Source organism: Desmodus rotundus, chromosome 3, assembly GCF_022682495.2.
Source record: "Desmodus rotundus isolate HL8 chromosome 3, HLdesRot8A.1, whole genome shotgun sequence".
In the NCBI taxonomy this organism is placed as follows: domain Eukaryota; kingdom Metazoa; phylum Chordata; class Mammalia; order Chiroptera; family Phyllostomidae; genus Desmodus; species Desmodus rotundus.
Window position 1 is genome coordinate 4743079 of NC_071389.1, and position 16035 is coordinate 4759113.

Sequence of the window (16035 nt, forward strand, 5' to 3'; positions counted from 1 at the left end):
GCTCAAGAATGGTCTCCTGGAAACATTTCCTGTCCTGCTTCAGACAGGGTCCCAGGAAAAGTTCCCTCTGTCTGCAATTCTTCTGGCTTACTTCTGCCAGTCTGTGTAAGGCACGCCTCATTTCTGCTGGGAGCCAGCAGACATGGCTCACAAGTCTGTGGTCCTCACCTGTCAAGCCCAGCTCACAGCCTTCTTTCAGGGAGGAGCATTATCTGAAAGGTCTCCTACCCACACTTGCCCTTGAACCCAAGAGTGATAAATGCCTGGATCTGCCAGCCACTTGTTTTAAAAATTAGAAATGTCGACATTAAACCAAGTTTAAAAATATTGCCAACTTGCTTTCAAGTTGGGATAAACACACCCAAGTAAGCCTGTCAGGCCCAGTTAGATAATTGACTTCCCTCCAGAATCAGTTTTCAGGTAGAAACCGGTCATCAGAACCTGGGCAGGGTTAGCGGTCTGGGCTGTTTGTGCCACGTTAGGTGGAAGCAGGGCTTTGCTACTGTTGTTCTTCAGAGATTGACGTGTCAACTTAACCAGAGTCCCGTTATTCAGATACTAATCCAGGGGACCGTGAAGCCCTTTCACAGACATAGTGAAAGCCACTCGTCAGTTGACTTTAGGTAAGAAAGATGTGCACGGGCCTGAGTGCATCAGCTGGGAGGTCTTCTTAAATCAGGGCTCGAGGTTTCTCCCGAAGAAATTCCACCTGTGAACTTGCCCTTCACCTGTGCCTGTAGAATTGTCCTGGTCACCTTCCTCATGGATCGACTGCCATACAGGTTTTGGATTTGCTCAGCCAAACCCCACAATCATGTAAGCCAAGTCCTTGTGATAAATCTCTTAATATATGTATCTTCACCCACTGGTTCTGCTTCTTGGGTTAAATCCTGACAGGTAAGCAATGAATAAGAATGTCCACCAGGGGGCATCCTAGTGGTTCTGTGTGTGTATATATTTCTCTACATATTTATCCTCATCAGAGGACATGCTCATTGATTTTTAGAGAGGGGACAGGAGGGAAACATTGATCAGTTGCCTCTCGTACAGACCGAACCTGCAACCTAGGCATGTGCCCTGACCGGGAATTGAATCTGGGACCTCCAACCAACCGAGCCATACCGGCCAGACACCGACTATATGTATATTAAAGCACAACTAGTAGACTTTCATCAAATTATTTTAGAGGAAGAAAAATAAAATGCTAACACGAGACCAAACTTCAAGGGGCAGATAGCCACTGAAGCACTTTACTTCTGTCTTAAAAGCAAACGTCTTGCTCATTGCTCTGGAACAGAGCTTTCTGCGATGTTCATGTATATCAGCGCTCCCTATACACAGTGGGGTCAACCATGTGTAACTTTTGAGCACTTGAAATAAGGCCAGTAAAACTGAAGAATGGAATTAAAATGTAATTCATCTAAATAGGGTTCTAAGACCCTTGAGGTGCCCCGACTTCCCAAGCCACCTTCAAGCCATTCTTTCACCCATCTCCCCTGGAACAGGGAGCCTGCATTCCAGCTTGCCCAGGATGGTTCTTCACTCCAGCAGTCCCTCTGCTTGAGATGACAGTCATGTGACCCAGAAGCCACTGCCCTTGACTGATAATCTGCAACAGCTCTGCGTTTGTATTTCTTCCAATAAGACACAATCAAAGTCACTGGCCTCCCAGCCGACCCAACCAGTACTGAAGGACACAGCACATGTCCTCTCTCACCTCTACTGCCCTCCCAAGGACTCGGGCAAATGTCCACAAAGTCGTCGTCCCTTTGCTCATGACAGAGCCTCTAACCCTTTAAGGGCAAGGCCCATGAACACTCTAGACACAAGGCAGGTGAGACACAGACTGTCCTGGGGACACACACACACACAGAGCATTCCTACAGGACACCGAAGCCTCTTTATTCTGCACAGAACCACCAGGGATCTCCCCGTGGGCACCTCGGAGATTACAACAGAGATACACTTGGCTCCAGACACTTGAGAAGCGAGGTGAGAACAACAATGATTTGGGCCAATCAGGTGACTACAGGACTAGGGTTTCCACCAGGGTTCCAGATGGTCAAGCCTGGCCTTTGCAGCAGTTCTAAGGAAGCAGTGAGAACACCACAGGAAGGGCAGGGTGGATGACTACCAGAGGCCCCTGCGAGGGTCGGTGGGGGCCTGGAGCTGCCCGTGCAGACGTCAGGAGCAGAGGTCTACTTAGCCGACTAGCGACTGCAGGGCTCAGGGCTCGTCTGCCCACAGCTTACTTGGCGAGGGGGTTTCTGAAGTTCCTGCCAGCAAACTTGGCCTTGCTGCCCAGTTCCTCTTCAATTCTTGGGAGGCAGGAGGGAAAAACAGAAAGTCAAATCTCAATGCAGTTAAATTTTTTCACCCAGAGAAGCTGAGACCCCCGCACTCGCCAGTCTGTGCAATGTATTCCCGAACCCTCTGAAACAGAGCACCTGAGGTGCCGGGACTAGAAGAGTGCCTGGCTCCCATCCCGCAGTCCACCTGGCAGCCCCTCCTCTCCGCTCCACCCCTACCCCATTTCTGAAGGACGAAGTAGAAGAAATCTACTATCTCTTTGAATATAAGAACATTTTTAAGTGAAAGGAAAACCCAGTTTCTCCAACAAATGGCCTGGGGGAAAAAACGGAGGGGAACCTCGTGTAAACACGGGGTCCTGGGGAGACTGAAGAGATGCCCAGACTTGGCACTGACATTACAAACTTACTACTGACTTGGGGCACTATAACGACAGAGCTCCCCCACAGGAGAGGTCACAGGACATCTGCAATTCGCACTGAAGTTCAAAGTGGGGAAAGAGCCCAGAGTGGAGGAGCAGCGACAGCTGGTGAATCTGGGCAGCAGGGAGGGCGCACACGTCCCTGTCCACTGTGCTTTTTTAAACACTTGAAATTTTCCAGGATAGTTTTAAAGGACTGATGTGGAAGGACTGATATTCCTTTTCCCTGAAAGACCGGAAGAAGTAACAAAAAATAGGGGACAAGTCTCCCAGGGTGTGGGAGCCTCCTAAGGACACATGGAGGACACAACCAAGACAAAAAGTGGGGGGACCACAACATCCCAAGGCAAAACTCTGCAGTTTGCCCTTTGGAATTTTCTTCGTCTTTCTGAACCTCAGTGATTTCCTTGTCCACAAAACAAGGGTGTTAAATTAGATAATCACTGAGGCTCTCAAAGTTTTATTATTGCTCAACAGGGGGCCTGTTCCCTCTTCCACCAGCAGATGGCAGCACTGTATGGAACAGGCTCCAGTTATGGGGCAATGGCCCTCTCAGCTCCAGCCTAACAACTGCTGGGGCCCCTGAGCTGCACAGTCCCCACAGAGCCAGGATCTCCTAGCGGAGGGCAGTGCCCACACAGTCGGTACACATGTCCTCTTTACCTGAGGAGCTGGTTGTACTTGGCCAAGCGCTCAGATCGGCAAGGTGCACCAGTCTTGATCTGGGAGGAGAAAAGAAAGGTCATTTGCTTACAGTGGGCATTGAATCTTGGGAGTGTGTCATGGCAAGAGAAATTTCTAGAGGAGGATCTCTGACCCTAGGAAAAAGGGGATAGAAGCAGCTCCCGGGACCCCACTCATGCGCCCCACCCCCATTCTCTGTTCGGAAGTTGAGGTCAGAGGAGCAATGAGGACCAGCTTTCATTCCAGGGAGCTCTTTACCTGCCCAGTGCAGAGCCCCACCACCAGGTCGGCAATGAAGGTATCCTCAGTCTCCCCGGAGCGATGGGACACCATGACACCCCAGCCATTGGACTGGGCCAGCTTGCACCTAGAAGTCAGGAAAGAAACCAGATACCATTGGCTCCGTCTCCACAACCCCTCCCAGTGACACGACTCACCATCCCTGGTAGGAGACCAGGGGACACATTAGGACCCAGGAGCGGCTAGCCGGGGAGATGACCCTTCCCCTCCTCTGAACTCAGTGACTCAAGGACCTCATCAGCCCTCTAGTCACATCTCAAAAATGGGGTTCAGGCCCTGGCTGGTGTGGCTCAGTGGACTGAGTATCAGCCTATGAACCTAAGCGTCACCAGTTCGATTCCCAGTCAGGGCCTGGGTTGCAGGCCAGGTCCCTGGTAGGGAGCTCACGAGAGGCAACCACACACTGATATTTCCCTCTCTTTCTCCCTTCTTTCACCCCCTCTCTAAAAATAAATAAATAAAATCTTTAAAAAAAAAAAAAAAAGGTTCGGCTTCTTTGAGAGAGACCCCTCCTGATATGTGCTGTGTGAAGTTAAGTTACAAGTCCAGGGCCCCAAAGTGGTCAGGGTTAGGCCACAGTTGCCTAAGGCCCTAGCCCCCTCAGTGTCATCGCTTACAGGCCACTCAGAGTTCAACATGAAACCCCAGTGCAGCTCCCGGGAGAAGGGCTCCCAACACCAGAAAGGAGCCCTCCCTCAGACCCCCGGCCCCTCGCCAGGCGAGGGCCGCTCCCCAAGGGCACTCACGCCTGCAGAGACTCGGTCACGGAGCCGATCTGGTTCACTTTGAGCAGGAGGCAGTTGCACGACTTCTCATTCACAGCCTTGGCGATCCGTTTTGGGTTGGTCACTGTGAGGTCGTCCCCCACCACTTGGATGCCTGCGCTGGCAGTGAACTTGCTCCATGCTCCCCAGTCGTCCTGGTCGAAGGGGTCTTCGATGGACACCACTAAGGAAAGCAGAGCGATGCCTCCGCAGGCAAGTCTCCCAGCCTGCTCCATGGCAGCGCCAGGCATGCTTCCCTCCTGACTTGCGGCTCATCTGGCCTCACACCTCTCCCAGACAGGATGGGGGATGGCTCCCCAGTTCTTGTCCTGGAAACCCGCTGCCCTCCTAGCCTACTCCTGGGCCAGGGCACACAAGTCACCTGCATTCCTGGGACCCATAGTTAGTAAGTGTGGTACTTATCTGCCCAGGGTGGTTTGTGTCTTGGCTCAGCACCATGGTTACATGCAGGACCATGGCAGCAGCCTTTCTGGTCTGAAATCTCACTCCACCCGCAACTCACTGGCCCCCTGTGCCCCCAGTTCCTCTCTTATAAACTGGTATGGAGAGTCCGTACCTACCCCGTGTGCATTCAGTGAGCACAGCGCCTGGCTCATGGTCTGCCTAACAAAGCTTGCCTGCCTTCCTCACCTGTGACCAAGCCAAGACTGCACTTGCTAGGGAGGCTGCTGTGACAGTGACAGGAGGCAGTCCCACTGTCTAAACGACTGTCACCCGGTATCCCTGCTTGCTGGCACTGCAGAACATCCCTGACTCCTCTGCTGCACCAGGCACCCACCCGTGTGAAGCCCTCTGCACTGTGTGCAGCTGAACTGGAAATGCCCTGGTGGAGACGCGGGTGGTGCGGCCGCCACCTGCTCTCACGCTTGCAGCGCCAGCAGCAGGCCGAGTGCTGTGCTGCCCTGCCGCACTCTAGGGGTAGAGAAGGGGGACGGGGCCCCTGAAGCACTCACCTGGGTAGCCCTTGATGAAGGACATGTACAGGTTGGCCAGCTCGTCAGGGCTGATGTACCTGCTGGGGTCATCAGGCGACTTGAAGTCCAGGTCATACTTTCCTGCCCTGAAGAACTCAGAGGCAGCTACATCCATGCCAATGACAACCTTGTCAGTGTAGCCGGCTTTGCCAATGGCATTCTTCAGCAGCTCTAGGGCTGGAAAGAGGTGGCAGCAACAAGTTTGGAAACCAGTCAGAGATCTCACTTTTCTTTAATAGCTGCCCCATGGGAACCATCACAAAGACCAAGAGTAACTCCAACCTCAACCACCGACTTCAAGGATTCCAGTTACTTTTTTCTGCTTCAGGACAAGACACCATCAGTCTGTATGCCTCGTGCACTGCCAAGTGGAAAACTCCACCTTGACTGTAAGAATAGAGGCTCCAGGGCCGCTGTGCTGGGCAAGAGGCAGTTACAGGGACTGACTGAGACTGGCCGTCCTGAGGGGAAGGCTTTACAGAGAGCGAGGCTGGATGCCAGGCGGAGCCGGCGGAGGCCCCAGGCAGCAGGGCATCCCTGGGTTCTGCCGCACTCAGCAGCGCTGCCCACAGGGAAACAGACGCGAACACGTGGCTGCTGCTCCACGATAAACACCCAAAGCTGTTGGGTCAAACCATGTGAGAGGGGCCAGTTTTTCCTGGTCAGACGGCTGAGTAATATCAACATCCTACGGTGACCACAGAGCAGGGTGGGCACGCTCTTTCACTAGGTGCCCTCGAGCCCCACTTTCCTTCCAAAACAAAAAAATCTCAGCTGCAGTTTCTTGTGCCAAGACTTTCTGTACCTCTAAATTCTCACACTGAACTCAGTGCCGAAGAACTCAGGGTTCCTCTACAGCCTCACCTTCTTTATTTTCCAGGATGTTGGGAGCAAACCCGCCTTCGTCCCCCACGTTGGTGGCGTCTTTCCCGTATTTCTCCTTGATGACGTTCTTCAGGTTGTGGTAAACCTCCGCCCCGATGCGCATGGCTTCCTTGAAGTTTGCGGCGCCGACGGGGAGGATCATGAACTCCTGCATGGCCAGCTTGTTGCCAGCATGGGAACCACCGTTGATGACATTGAAAGCCTGTGGAGAGACCAAGACAAGTTCAGGATCAGCCCAGGGAAGCCCACAGAACCATGAGCTGCCTGACAGACATCCACCTGCATGGCCACGCGTGGCTACGAAGGCTCCCTGGTCTAAGCACCAGGCACTCTCTCAGTGAATGGACAGAGCTGAACAAGTATGATTTTCATCCCCATCAACCATAAAGGAGTTGGGGGGAGGGGCCAGGGAAGTCAAGGCACCTGCTCAAGGTCATTCTTGGCAAGAGGCAGAGTTGTCATCTGCTGCTGACACTTCCAGAGCCTGCTCACGTCCACCATGGTAGGAGTCACAGGGGGATGAAAGCAGGACGTGAATGGCCTCGGGCCCCCACGAGAAAGCTCAAGCTCCCAACTCCTCACTTGGGAAGTCCAAAGAAGCCACTCACCGGAACTGGCAGGATGACCTCAGCATTGCCAGCCAGGTCAGCGATGTGGCGGTACAGGGGCACCCCCTTCTCAACAGCCCCAGCCTTGCAGACGGCCAGGGACACTCCCAGAATGGCGTTCGCACCAAATTTAGCTAGAACAGAACGGAGCAGAGTTAAATCGACGTGTTTCTTACTCACTAACCCTTCCCCCGCAGGCTTTCCCACCTGTGAGTGCACTGCACCTGGGCCGCATCCCGCATCTCTTCCTCCCTGCATCTCACCTACTTGCCAGGTTCAAGCTAAAAATGCAAACCACATTCCATGTGGATGCATCTTCTTTTTCCCCCTAAAAGAAAGCCCTTTCTTTGGTGTATGGAACTCTGGCAAATCCCGCACACTGCTTGCTTAGTATAAAGGACTACTCTTTTGAGTGACCCTCAGACAGGCAGCTGCCACCTGGCTGTGCTCCTGATACTTGAAACTGTGATTTGCTGAGGTGAGGAGGGAAATCGGCAGACCAGACGTGCACGCGGTCCACTGTCAGGGACCACACAACCCCTCCCCGAGGAACGGAACGGTCCTCAGGGGACAACGGTCCTCAGGGGACGCCGGTCTTCCCCGGCAAGGGTTCCACCTCGGCCACTCACATTTGTTTTCCGTTCCGTCCATCTCTATCATCAGCTTGTCGATCTTCTCCTGCTCCACGACGCTCAGTTTCTACAGGGGAGGGAAAGAGGGAGGTCACTCTGTTTGTATGGCCTTTGTACCGTCATGGAAGCGACAGAACTTTGGAACTGTGCACAGTCCAAGTCAGTTCTGGGTTATACATTTGTTTGACAGGCAAAAGGGGGGAAATATTCCAGAGACAACAACTAGACACAAAACTGCCCTCCTGTGCTTCAATACCATCAGGCATGTCTCCAAGCACCAGGGAGCCGACCACGGGACATGTAAGACAGGGTCCGTGTGCTGCAGAGGGCAGTCTACCTCGGGGGTCCGGGGTTCGCCACACACACGACAGAATCGACCGGTGCATGCGCATCAAGGTATTACTACAGAGTAGTGTGACCTTTGGGACAAAAAATAGCATTTCATTGTTCACTCAGACGAGCGATATGCTCCCGAGAGGTAGGCCATTCACTCAACAGTGTCACTCTCAGCGGTCCTCAATGACAGCGGACTTCAGCAGCTGATGAGAGACCGGATTCTTGCAATAGTTCCAAACCACTTAGCGAAACAGTTGATGAATACTTTTGGTGAAATTATAAAGTAATAAAATTGGTATCTTGAAAACTGGCTCAACATAATTTTTAGTAAAAGTTGGTATTACTTTAACTGAATTCTAACAATGTATTTCATTTATAATGTTCAGCCTAGCAAACTCAAATATAAAACCTGCCATAACATCATCATGCCACGTCAATGATGTGGCGCCATTTACTTTTCACCCAGGCGTCTGCGACACAGTCAGCAGTGCCTGAAGCAGATGGCTGCGGGGACGAACTCTCACTAGGAGTTACAGTAAGGCATGCCCCCCCAAGGGAAAAATGTCCAGGAAGGCCCCCTTCACCATTAGTCACATCAGGTAAGGGCTTCCAGGCACAGAGAACGGGGGTGTGGGGAGGTGCCCAGGAGCGTGGGACCGAGTACATGCCGCAGGGCAGTAACGACAAGCTGCCGGGGACCAATTACAGAGTCCTGCAAAGGCAAGGCCAAAGCCAGCTGGCCAGGGAGACCCACAGAGGAGTCCTCAGCCACCGGCACACAGGCCCCATTCAAGGAGGGGTAGAACCACAGCCAAGAACAGAGGAGGCGGCTGCGGTGGTTTCAGCCTGAGAAGGCTTTTCCAGTGAGGGATTTTCAAATCCCCCCACCCCGGGCAAGGGCCACAGGAGTTACGGAGGGAGAAGAGTAAGGCCAAACTGCTGAGTAGGCCAGGCTGTCCGGGTCCCAGGCCTACCTCACCTACAGCAGCTCTACTTTTACTACGTTTGATGTGCTGAAGTTCCAAGTAAGATTTAACAAGAGCTCCACTGCTGAAAAAGCCAGGAGAAATATAGTAAATTCCACAGTTCGTGACAAACGAGTCAGTCACCATGGACACTACATCCAACACCCCTGGACATTAACTTCCCAAAGGTCAAGGCAGCTGGAGGGAAAAGTCAAGGCTCAAAGGTGGCGCCCCCCCCCGCCCTCCAATCCATGCGCTGTTAGATGTGGACACGCAGGGGGCGGGTGAGCAAAGGCAAAATCATTATCGTCAGCGCTCAGAATGAGCTCTTCCAGCAACAGGAGAGCCCACTGGCCTGGGGGAGCCCCAAGGGCATTAATATTCATTAGTTATCAGGAAGCAGGTCCTACCTTGCCAATCAGGGCAGGCGCAATAGTTTTATTGATGTGCTCAACAGCCTTTGAGACACCTAGAAGGAACAAATTACTGACATTAATGAAAATCAGGCTTGAGCAGCATTGCTGGAGAGCCACTGACGCGAACCTAGACAGTCAGAAGCCCGCCAGGGACTGTCAGTGGCACCGCCTGCACACCCCACAGCCTGCTCCCCCGGAAGTCGGAGGACTTTTTGGCCCAGTCTGAGTGCTCTCACCTAGGACCCCCGGTCAGAGCCACACACAGAGCGAGGTTAGTTGGCAAGACCATGCACTGGACGCACCAGCTGCAGAAACTTAAAGGGTGTGCGATGCATTACCTGCGTGCACAAGGCTGGTGCCAGGAACTCATTAATATACTTAATGGGCCTGGAGACGCCTGACCAGTGGAGGTTGACAGAGAAGGAAAAAAGAAAGAAGAAAAAGGCTGTGAAGGACAGTGAGTGGAAGAGAGGAAACAGAAGGCTGGAGAATAGTGCAGGGACCCCAAGTTCACCCTCATTACCGTCAGGCTCAGAACGGTCCCACCGCAGACAAGCTTGTACCTGGGCCCCAAGCCACTGAACCCCGTGGAAGGGCCTTTTGTAGACCTCCAAGCCGGGACTAAACCCGCGGTTCCAACCTCATTTCAGGACCGCCCCTCCCCCCAGGGCATTCTTCGGCCCTCTGTGGGTAACAACCTGGGGTAATACTGAGAGGTTTTTTGGCCTCTCCTGAAGAACCAGTTTCCGCCCCCAGGGCTGACAGTGTCCCCCTGCATCGAGAATGCATGGTCTAGCCCTCTCTGCCTTTCTTTAACCTGGTTCTGTCTACAGGTGGGTGAACATAGCCCCGGAGGCCAGCTCTGACAGCATGGGGCTTCTGTGAGTCAGTAAGCAAAGACCAAGGTGTGACCACTGATCTGTGGGTCACCATTAACGGGGAGCCACCAGCCAGCCCGCCCTTCCAGACACTTCCTTTCTGGATCCCCGAAGAGGGCTGATGGCCTGGAAGGCCCACAGAGCCCTCCCGAGAGACCCGCGAGGCTTTCTCTTAGTGTTAAATCAACAAGTCTTCTCACCCGGAGATTCCCGGGCCCACCCAGGGGTTCCTCACAGATTGGAGACGAGCCACGATAGACACAAGAATTAAAACGCGGCCCCCGTGTTTCCGGGCGTAGAACCCTGGGGCCAACAGGCAACTCCCCAGACTTCCACGTGGGGGCCACGAGTCCCACCCTCAAATACAAGCCACATTGGGTGGGGGAGCCTGTGCCAGGCTGGGAGCAGCCAGGCCCAAGGCATGCTGCGGTGCAGACTCTTACCCTTCCCCAAGTAGCGTGTCTTGTCATTGTCCCGGAGCTCTAGAGCCTCGTAGATACCAGTTGAGGCGCCACTGGGCACAGCAGCTCTGAAGAGACCTGCATGTTGACGGGGCGGGGGGGGGGGGGGGGGGGTGGGGGGGGGAGGGGGAAACAACAGTACCCGTTAAGAAACACAGTTACAGCCCTCACCCCCGCCCTCCCATGGCAGGGGCCGTTGGGAAACACTGTTACTTCCTTTCACCAACTGGCAGGCTCAGATGGTCTCTTCCTCCTGCTTTTCACATTTGCGTGATTCTGCAATACAGAGCCTGCAGCCAAGCTGACGAATTTCTTCAGTTTAAAGAAAAAGCTCTGGAGCAGAGCTTCTCAAACTTGAATGTGCATAGGTGTCACCCAGGGACCTTGTAAGAACGCAGGCTGCGAGATGGGAGGCCGGTGAGCCCGCGCCCGTGGGCCCGCCCAGCAGAAACGTGTGCACCGCCCACGGGATTCACACGTTTCTAGCAGCCATGCTGCAGTTAAAACTCACAAACGGGAAATAAGTTTAATCTATCTTATTTAGCCCAATATACCGCCAACACTACCTTTTCAACACATAACCAAGAGAAACACTATGAGGCATGTCAGACAGCCCAGCTTGACGGCACTGCTGGTGTGCTGAGTCACCCAGGCGACTGGGGGCGGGGTGAGGGGAGGGGATGCCAGCTTCTAGGTGTTGGCAGCACTGGCTTAAGAGGCATCTCTGGTTCACTTGTTTCAGGTTAAGCAGTGCTCAGTGCTACCTGGGGGTTCTCTGCTGGCAGGAAACCAGAAACTAGGATGGACTGGGGCGGGGAGAAAAAGACAGCAAGGTGCACAGCCCACTGACACGGGAAAACTGTAAAGCACTGCTCTCCCGTCCTGCAGACACAGACACCAGCCACCCGGCGAACCCCTCGCTGTGGGGCAGAAAAGGCAAGTCCTGCAGGGGGCAGTGTCGAGAAAGGCCCTGCAGAGATCAGCCTCCTCAGTCTGCCTGAACCCACGGGCATCTCCCACCCATCTCCCAGCCGAGGCGTGTGAAGAACTGGTGTGCGTGTGGGATGTGAAGGCAAATGCATAAAGTAAAATAAACAGACAAATCAAAAATAAAAAGCCAGCCAGGAATTGTAATTGGGTGATGTGTTAGTATGTCTGCGTCACTGCTGTGACTGTGCGTGGGCAGGACACACGCCTGGCTTTCCATGTGTCCATCTGGCACTGACCAGGTGGAGAAGCGACGGCCGCAGGAGTGACCTGGGGGATAAAGTGTCGGGGCAGGTTTGATGGTTCCCAATGGGCCGCTCTGGTGGGGGCTGTTGACAGGTGGGTGTGTGAGAACTCTGCACCTTCCACTCAATTCTGCTGTGAATGTAAAGCTTCCCTAAAAAATAAATTCTAAGAAAGAAAGAAGTGATGAAAGTCTAACAAATCTAATTCCTGATTTATTTGAAAAGGATTAAGACACACAAGATGGAAAGTTCCAGTCATTTAAGTTTCAAAAAAATAGTAATAATAATTTTACTATTTTAAATGTTGCAAAGAAAATGGCCCCATTCCCAACAATCCTCTAGTGTCTTGGGTCTTTTTTCACTGTTGTTTCAAGCCCATTAATTTCCAAGTGGAAAGTTCTACCCGCTGACTAATTAAGCCAATCTTTAAGATGCAAGAAAATTCTCAACATCCTCGGGGAGCCCTGGCATTCACCCTAAGCCCAAGCTCAGAAGCTGCCCCTACTCTGAGAGCACCCTCCACAGTGAGCAACCACAGGCAGACCCTTGCCCAATGACATCTAGACTGGGGGGCCTTCTTTTCTGGGGAGAGGAGGAAAGGAGGGCAGGAAGGGAAGGGCTGGAGGTTCCGCAGCCAGGCCTGTGACTCAGATGTGACTCAGCTCTGACTGGCAGGTCTCCACGTGCTCAGCACCGCTCGGTGATTCCGCCCAACCCTCCTCCAACCCACCCACTAAGCCCAGTTAGAAGACAGACACTGAGACACTGGTGGAGGTGACACAGGACCACGGAAGAACTTTTAATCAGAGTCCCCATTCTATTCTTTCTTTATTGTGGGCAAACTCTTCCTCGGGGGACTGACAGCTTTGGAAGAGCTCAACACCTGTAAGTAAAAACTGTCCCCAATCTTTGGTTTAAGAGTGCTTTCTGGAAACAAAGATGTCAGTGCTATATTTACACTTGCTTATTTGGTCGCAACAAGCTTCAAAGCAAACTAGTAATGGGCCCTTTTAGGGACAAGGACTGACCTTCGTCCCCTACCTCACTGACCTAGGAAGCAGCAAGACAGGGACTCCTGCCTTACAACCCCAACCCAGTCAGAAATCACAACCTACCAGCATGTGCAGACAAGACAGAAAGGTGTTCGCGGTAACAGACTTTCCCTGCTCAAGGCCGGGTCACTGTAAGGAAGCTCTCAAGAGTGTGGTGGAAGAACTAGAGAAACAGAGGGGCACGTACCTTTTGAGGTGAAGAGATCCACCTCAACAGTGGGGTTCCCACGCGAGTCGAAGATCTCTCTGGCATGCAGTTTCAGAATAGACATGGTGAATTTCTGTGGGGAAAGAGTTCACATAATAAGCCACAACGCAGCCTTGGCTCGTTCATTCAGGGACCACTCCTGAGGCTTCCTAGACTAAAAGAACCTGCACCGGACTAAACGCTGGAGGCAGGACGGTGGGCTAGAGTCCAGGAAATGCCTGCTGAATGCAGTGGGGATCGCTCCTGAAGAAGCAGGCAAGGCCCTGCTCTGCGAGGCCTTAAACCCCAGCTCAGGCCTCATCCTATAGGCGAAGGATGCCAGAGGAGGTGTGTGCCAGGGAAGGATCAAATCCAGCAGGAAAGATGATTGTACTGACGGAGAATGGCTGGAGTGCGGGCAGTTGGAAACGAATTACTGTCATTAGTTAACACTGAGGGTTGGCATGGACACAGAAAGGGACCATGTCAGGACCAAGGGGAAATGAAGGTCACAGGCAAAACCATTTAGGACTAAAAATGGGGGAGGAAGATGTGACTCTTGGGGAAACAGTGGATTAACAGTGTGGGACATTTCATCATGTTAAACTTGAAGTAGCAGCAGGAGTTTCAACTGGTGGATATTAGATAATCAGTGAGCTCCGTGGTCTGGGCACTGTGACCTTGGCTTCTGCCAGTGTCTGGGGCTCCGAAACTCACAGTGCTCAGGTCTCCAGCAAGGTAAGAACCATCAATAACGCCCCATTAAAAAAACTTGATTACAAAATGCGGTGTTTCTCTAAATGCCATGGTTTCCTAAAGAGAGGAAACACCGGAACTCCAAGAGAAGTCTTCCTTTGAAAACACCATTAAAAAGAAAAAAATGCGGCTACAAATAATAGCAAGTCTTCAAAGAAAGCCTCTCACTAATTTCTCTGAGGAAGAAACTGAACCACTACGAGGAATGAAGCGTGGATGAGAGGAACTGAATCAGTGCTCAGAAGCCGCTGACTAGCTGGGCACCCCTCCAATATCTTCTGGAATGTTCTGAAGCAGCAAATGGCATTTTTTTTTTTAAGTTTCAAAATTAGATATTGAAGTCACTCCTGTGGCTTTACTGCCTGCTTTAACAATGGAGTTTTATTCATTAGCGGATAAAAAGGTATCTGGTTTTTAGTTACTATGTTACAAAAAGGCAAATTGTTTAAGCACGGTTTAGTTTTAATGCCCATTTAAGCACATCTTCACTACGCTACTTCGGCATACAGCTATAAGAGCTCATTTTTTGCTTCATTTTAGTGATAAAAGATAAATTCAACTTGTCTTTAAATTGGATTTGGTGGAAAAAGGAAGTCATTAAAGGTCAGGGAGCACAGGCAGGAAGATTGGTCTCACTAAGAGTCGTTCACAGCTTTGTATCTGCCGGGGAATGAACCCCGGACCAGGGCACACGAGTGGACCACGCGGTCAGGGCCTACATGTGCCCCCGAGGTCGGTCAACCAACGGACCGCACCGCCCACAACGAGGACCGCATTGTGGAGGGAGGAAGCAGGGAACCATCAGCTTTCTTAAAATACATTCTTCTTACGTTTGATCAGGGCTGACTGCTGATGGCCAGCGAGGGGAGACGGGTGTAGCCCATGCCTGAGTGAGGTTGCCTGGAAGGCTTCCCAATTAATTACCCAAGGGATCTGCCTCGGTCTCCCCAGAGATAAGCACCTTCTGAAGTTATATTGGTAACTGCTCATTCCGGGGCGGCCACCTGCGGAAGCACGGGCAACTGGTGGTGAGGAGGGGAGGGGGGATGGAATTGTAGCTCCCCGCCCATCTCTCCTTTCCTGGCCCCATGTTCCATTTTAGGAAGGGCCTGGCTTTAATAAGCACGCAGGCTCAGGCCAGTATGTCCCCCCAAAATCTTCCACTCTCAACGCCTTGTCCTGTGTGGCCTCTGTGTCCGACTCCTGACCTCCCATTACAGCTATGTGGCACCAGAACTCCGTAATCACAGGCGGATCCCTCCCGAGAAAACCGGCGCCGCGCCCTGGCCTCAGGCCACACAGCGGCCTGCAAGGCTGGTTGGCACGCACCGACCCGCAGCTTCCACGACCCCGCTGAACCCCTCCACACGCCGTCTCACGAGCAGGAGCTCCTAGGAGGACCCATGAGCCGCCTGCCCGGGCACCTGCTAGGCAGCTCTTCCCCGTCCTTACCCAGCCGCTGGTTGCCGCCGCTAGGGGAAGAAGCAGGATGCTGTGGACGAAGGCAAGCGTTCAGCCACAAGGTCTGGGAGCTCCCTGTACCCAGAGCTTTTCTCGGGCCCACTGCCCGGACTTCCTGCCCAGCTCGGGAAGGCCCCGCCCCCTCCCGCCCCCTCCGTGCCGCCTGCCCATTGGCTGGGCGCACTGTCACTCGGGCCTCGCCTCCGGGAAAGGGGCGCTACTTCGGCCCTTGTGGCTGCGGGGTGGATGGGGGGGATCTACCCACGGAGGTGGGGTGCAATAGTGCTGGGGTACACTGGCTCCCCGGCGGCTGTGTGGGGTGCGGGTGAACCCCTGCCCCGCTTTACTTCCGCCCTCCTTTGGGACCCCTGGACTCGCGGGCTCTGTGGCGCCGATACCCCAGGGTAGGGGCGGGGTGGCGCGGCCGGCATGAGGGATCCGGGATCTCTCACGTACTCTGTGTCCCGCACGCACGCAGCGTCGCTCCAGCGCCGCAAGGCGGGCCCACGACCTTGATGACGACCTTCGCGGGCCCGCCCTTCTCTCTCCGCAGCTCCCCCGAGACCCCTTTGGTCTAGAGACGTTGGCTGCTGGGAGCCGCGGAGCTGCGTCCCAGGGGCCTCGTGCTCCCGCAGGCGACTGTGCGCTGCGCTCCCGACCACCGGCCTAGGTGACCCCGTCCTTTTGTCCTT

The 16035-nt window shown here is 53.3% G+C and overlaps 1 protein-coding gene across 2 annotated transcripts; it reads right to left on the minus strand.

The window, feature by feature from the left end:
- Window positions 1–1881: 1881 nt before the first annotated feature.
- ENO1 (enolase 1) lies at window positions 1882–15818 on the minus strand. Of its 2 annotated transcripts, none has more exons than XM_045190491.2 (12): window positions 15800–15818; window positions 13127–13220; window positions 10638–10733; window positions 9311–9369; window positions 7597–7666; window positions 6968–7101; window positions 6339–6561; window positions 5454–5651; window positions 4462–4663; window positions 3674–3782; window positions 3395–3453; window positions 1882–2318 (listed from the first exon to the last, which is right to left on the minus strand). In XM_045190491.2, the coding sequence occupies exons 2-12, from the start codon at window positions 13209–13211 to the stop codon at window positions 2249–2251; spliced, it is 1305 nt and encodes a 434-aa protein (XP_045046426.2). In that variant the 5' UTR covers window positions 13212–13220; window positions 15800–15818; the 3' UTR covers window positions 1882–2248. The 2 variants fall into 2 exon arrangements, with proteins under 2 accessions (XP_045046426.2, XP_024409965.2); XM_024554197.3 differs by lacking the exon at window positions 15800–15818 and adding an exon at window positions 15335–15479.
- Between the last annotated feature and the right edge of the window lie 217 nt (window positions 15819–16035).

Coding starts and splice junctions, on each gene's coding strand:
- ENO1 (XM_045190491.2), bottom strand. CDS start 13,211: ATGTCTATTCTGAAACTGCATGCCAGAGAGATCTTCGACTCGCGTGGG. Junction 7,102..7,596: donor GGACGGAACGGAAAACAAAT/GTGAGTGGCCGA, acceptor GTTCTGTTCTAG/CTAAATTTGGTGCGAACGCC. Junction 3,454..3,673: donor TGGGGCTCTGCACTGGGCAG/GTAAAGAGCTCC, acceptor TTCTCCTCCCAG/ATCAAGACTGGTGCACCTTG.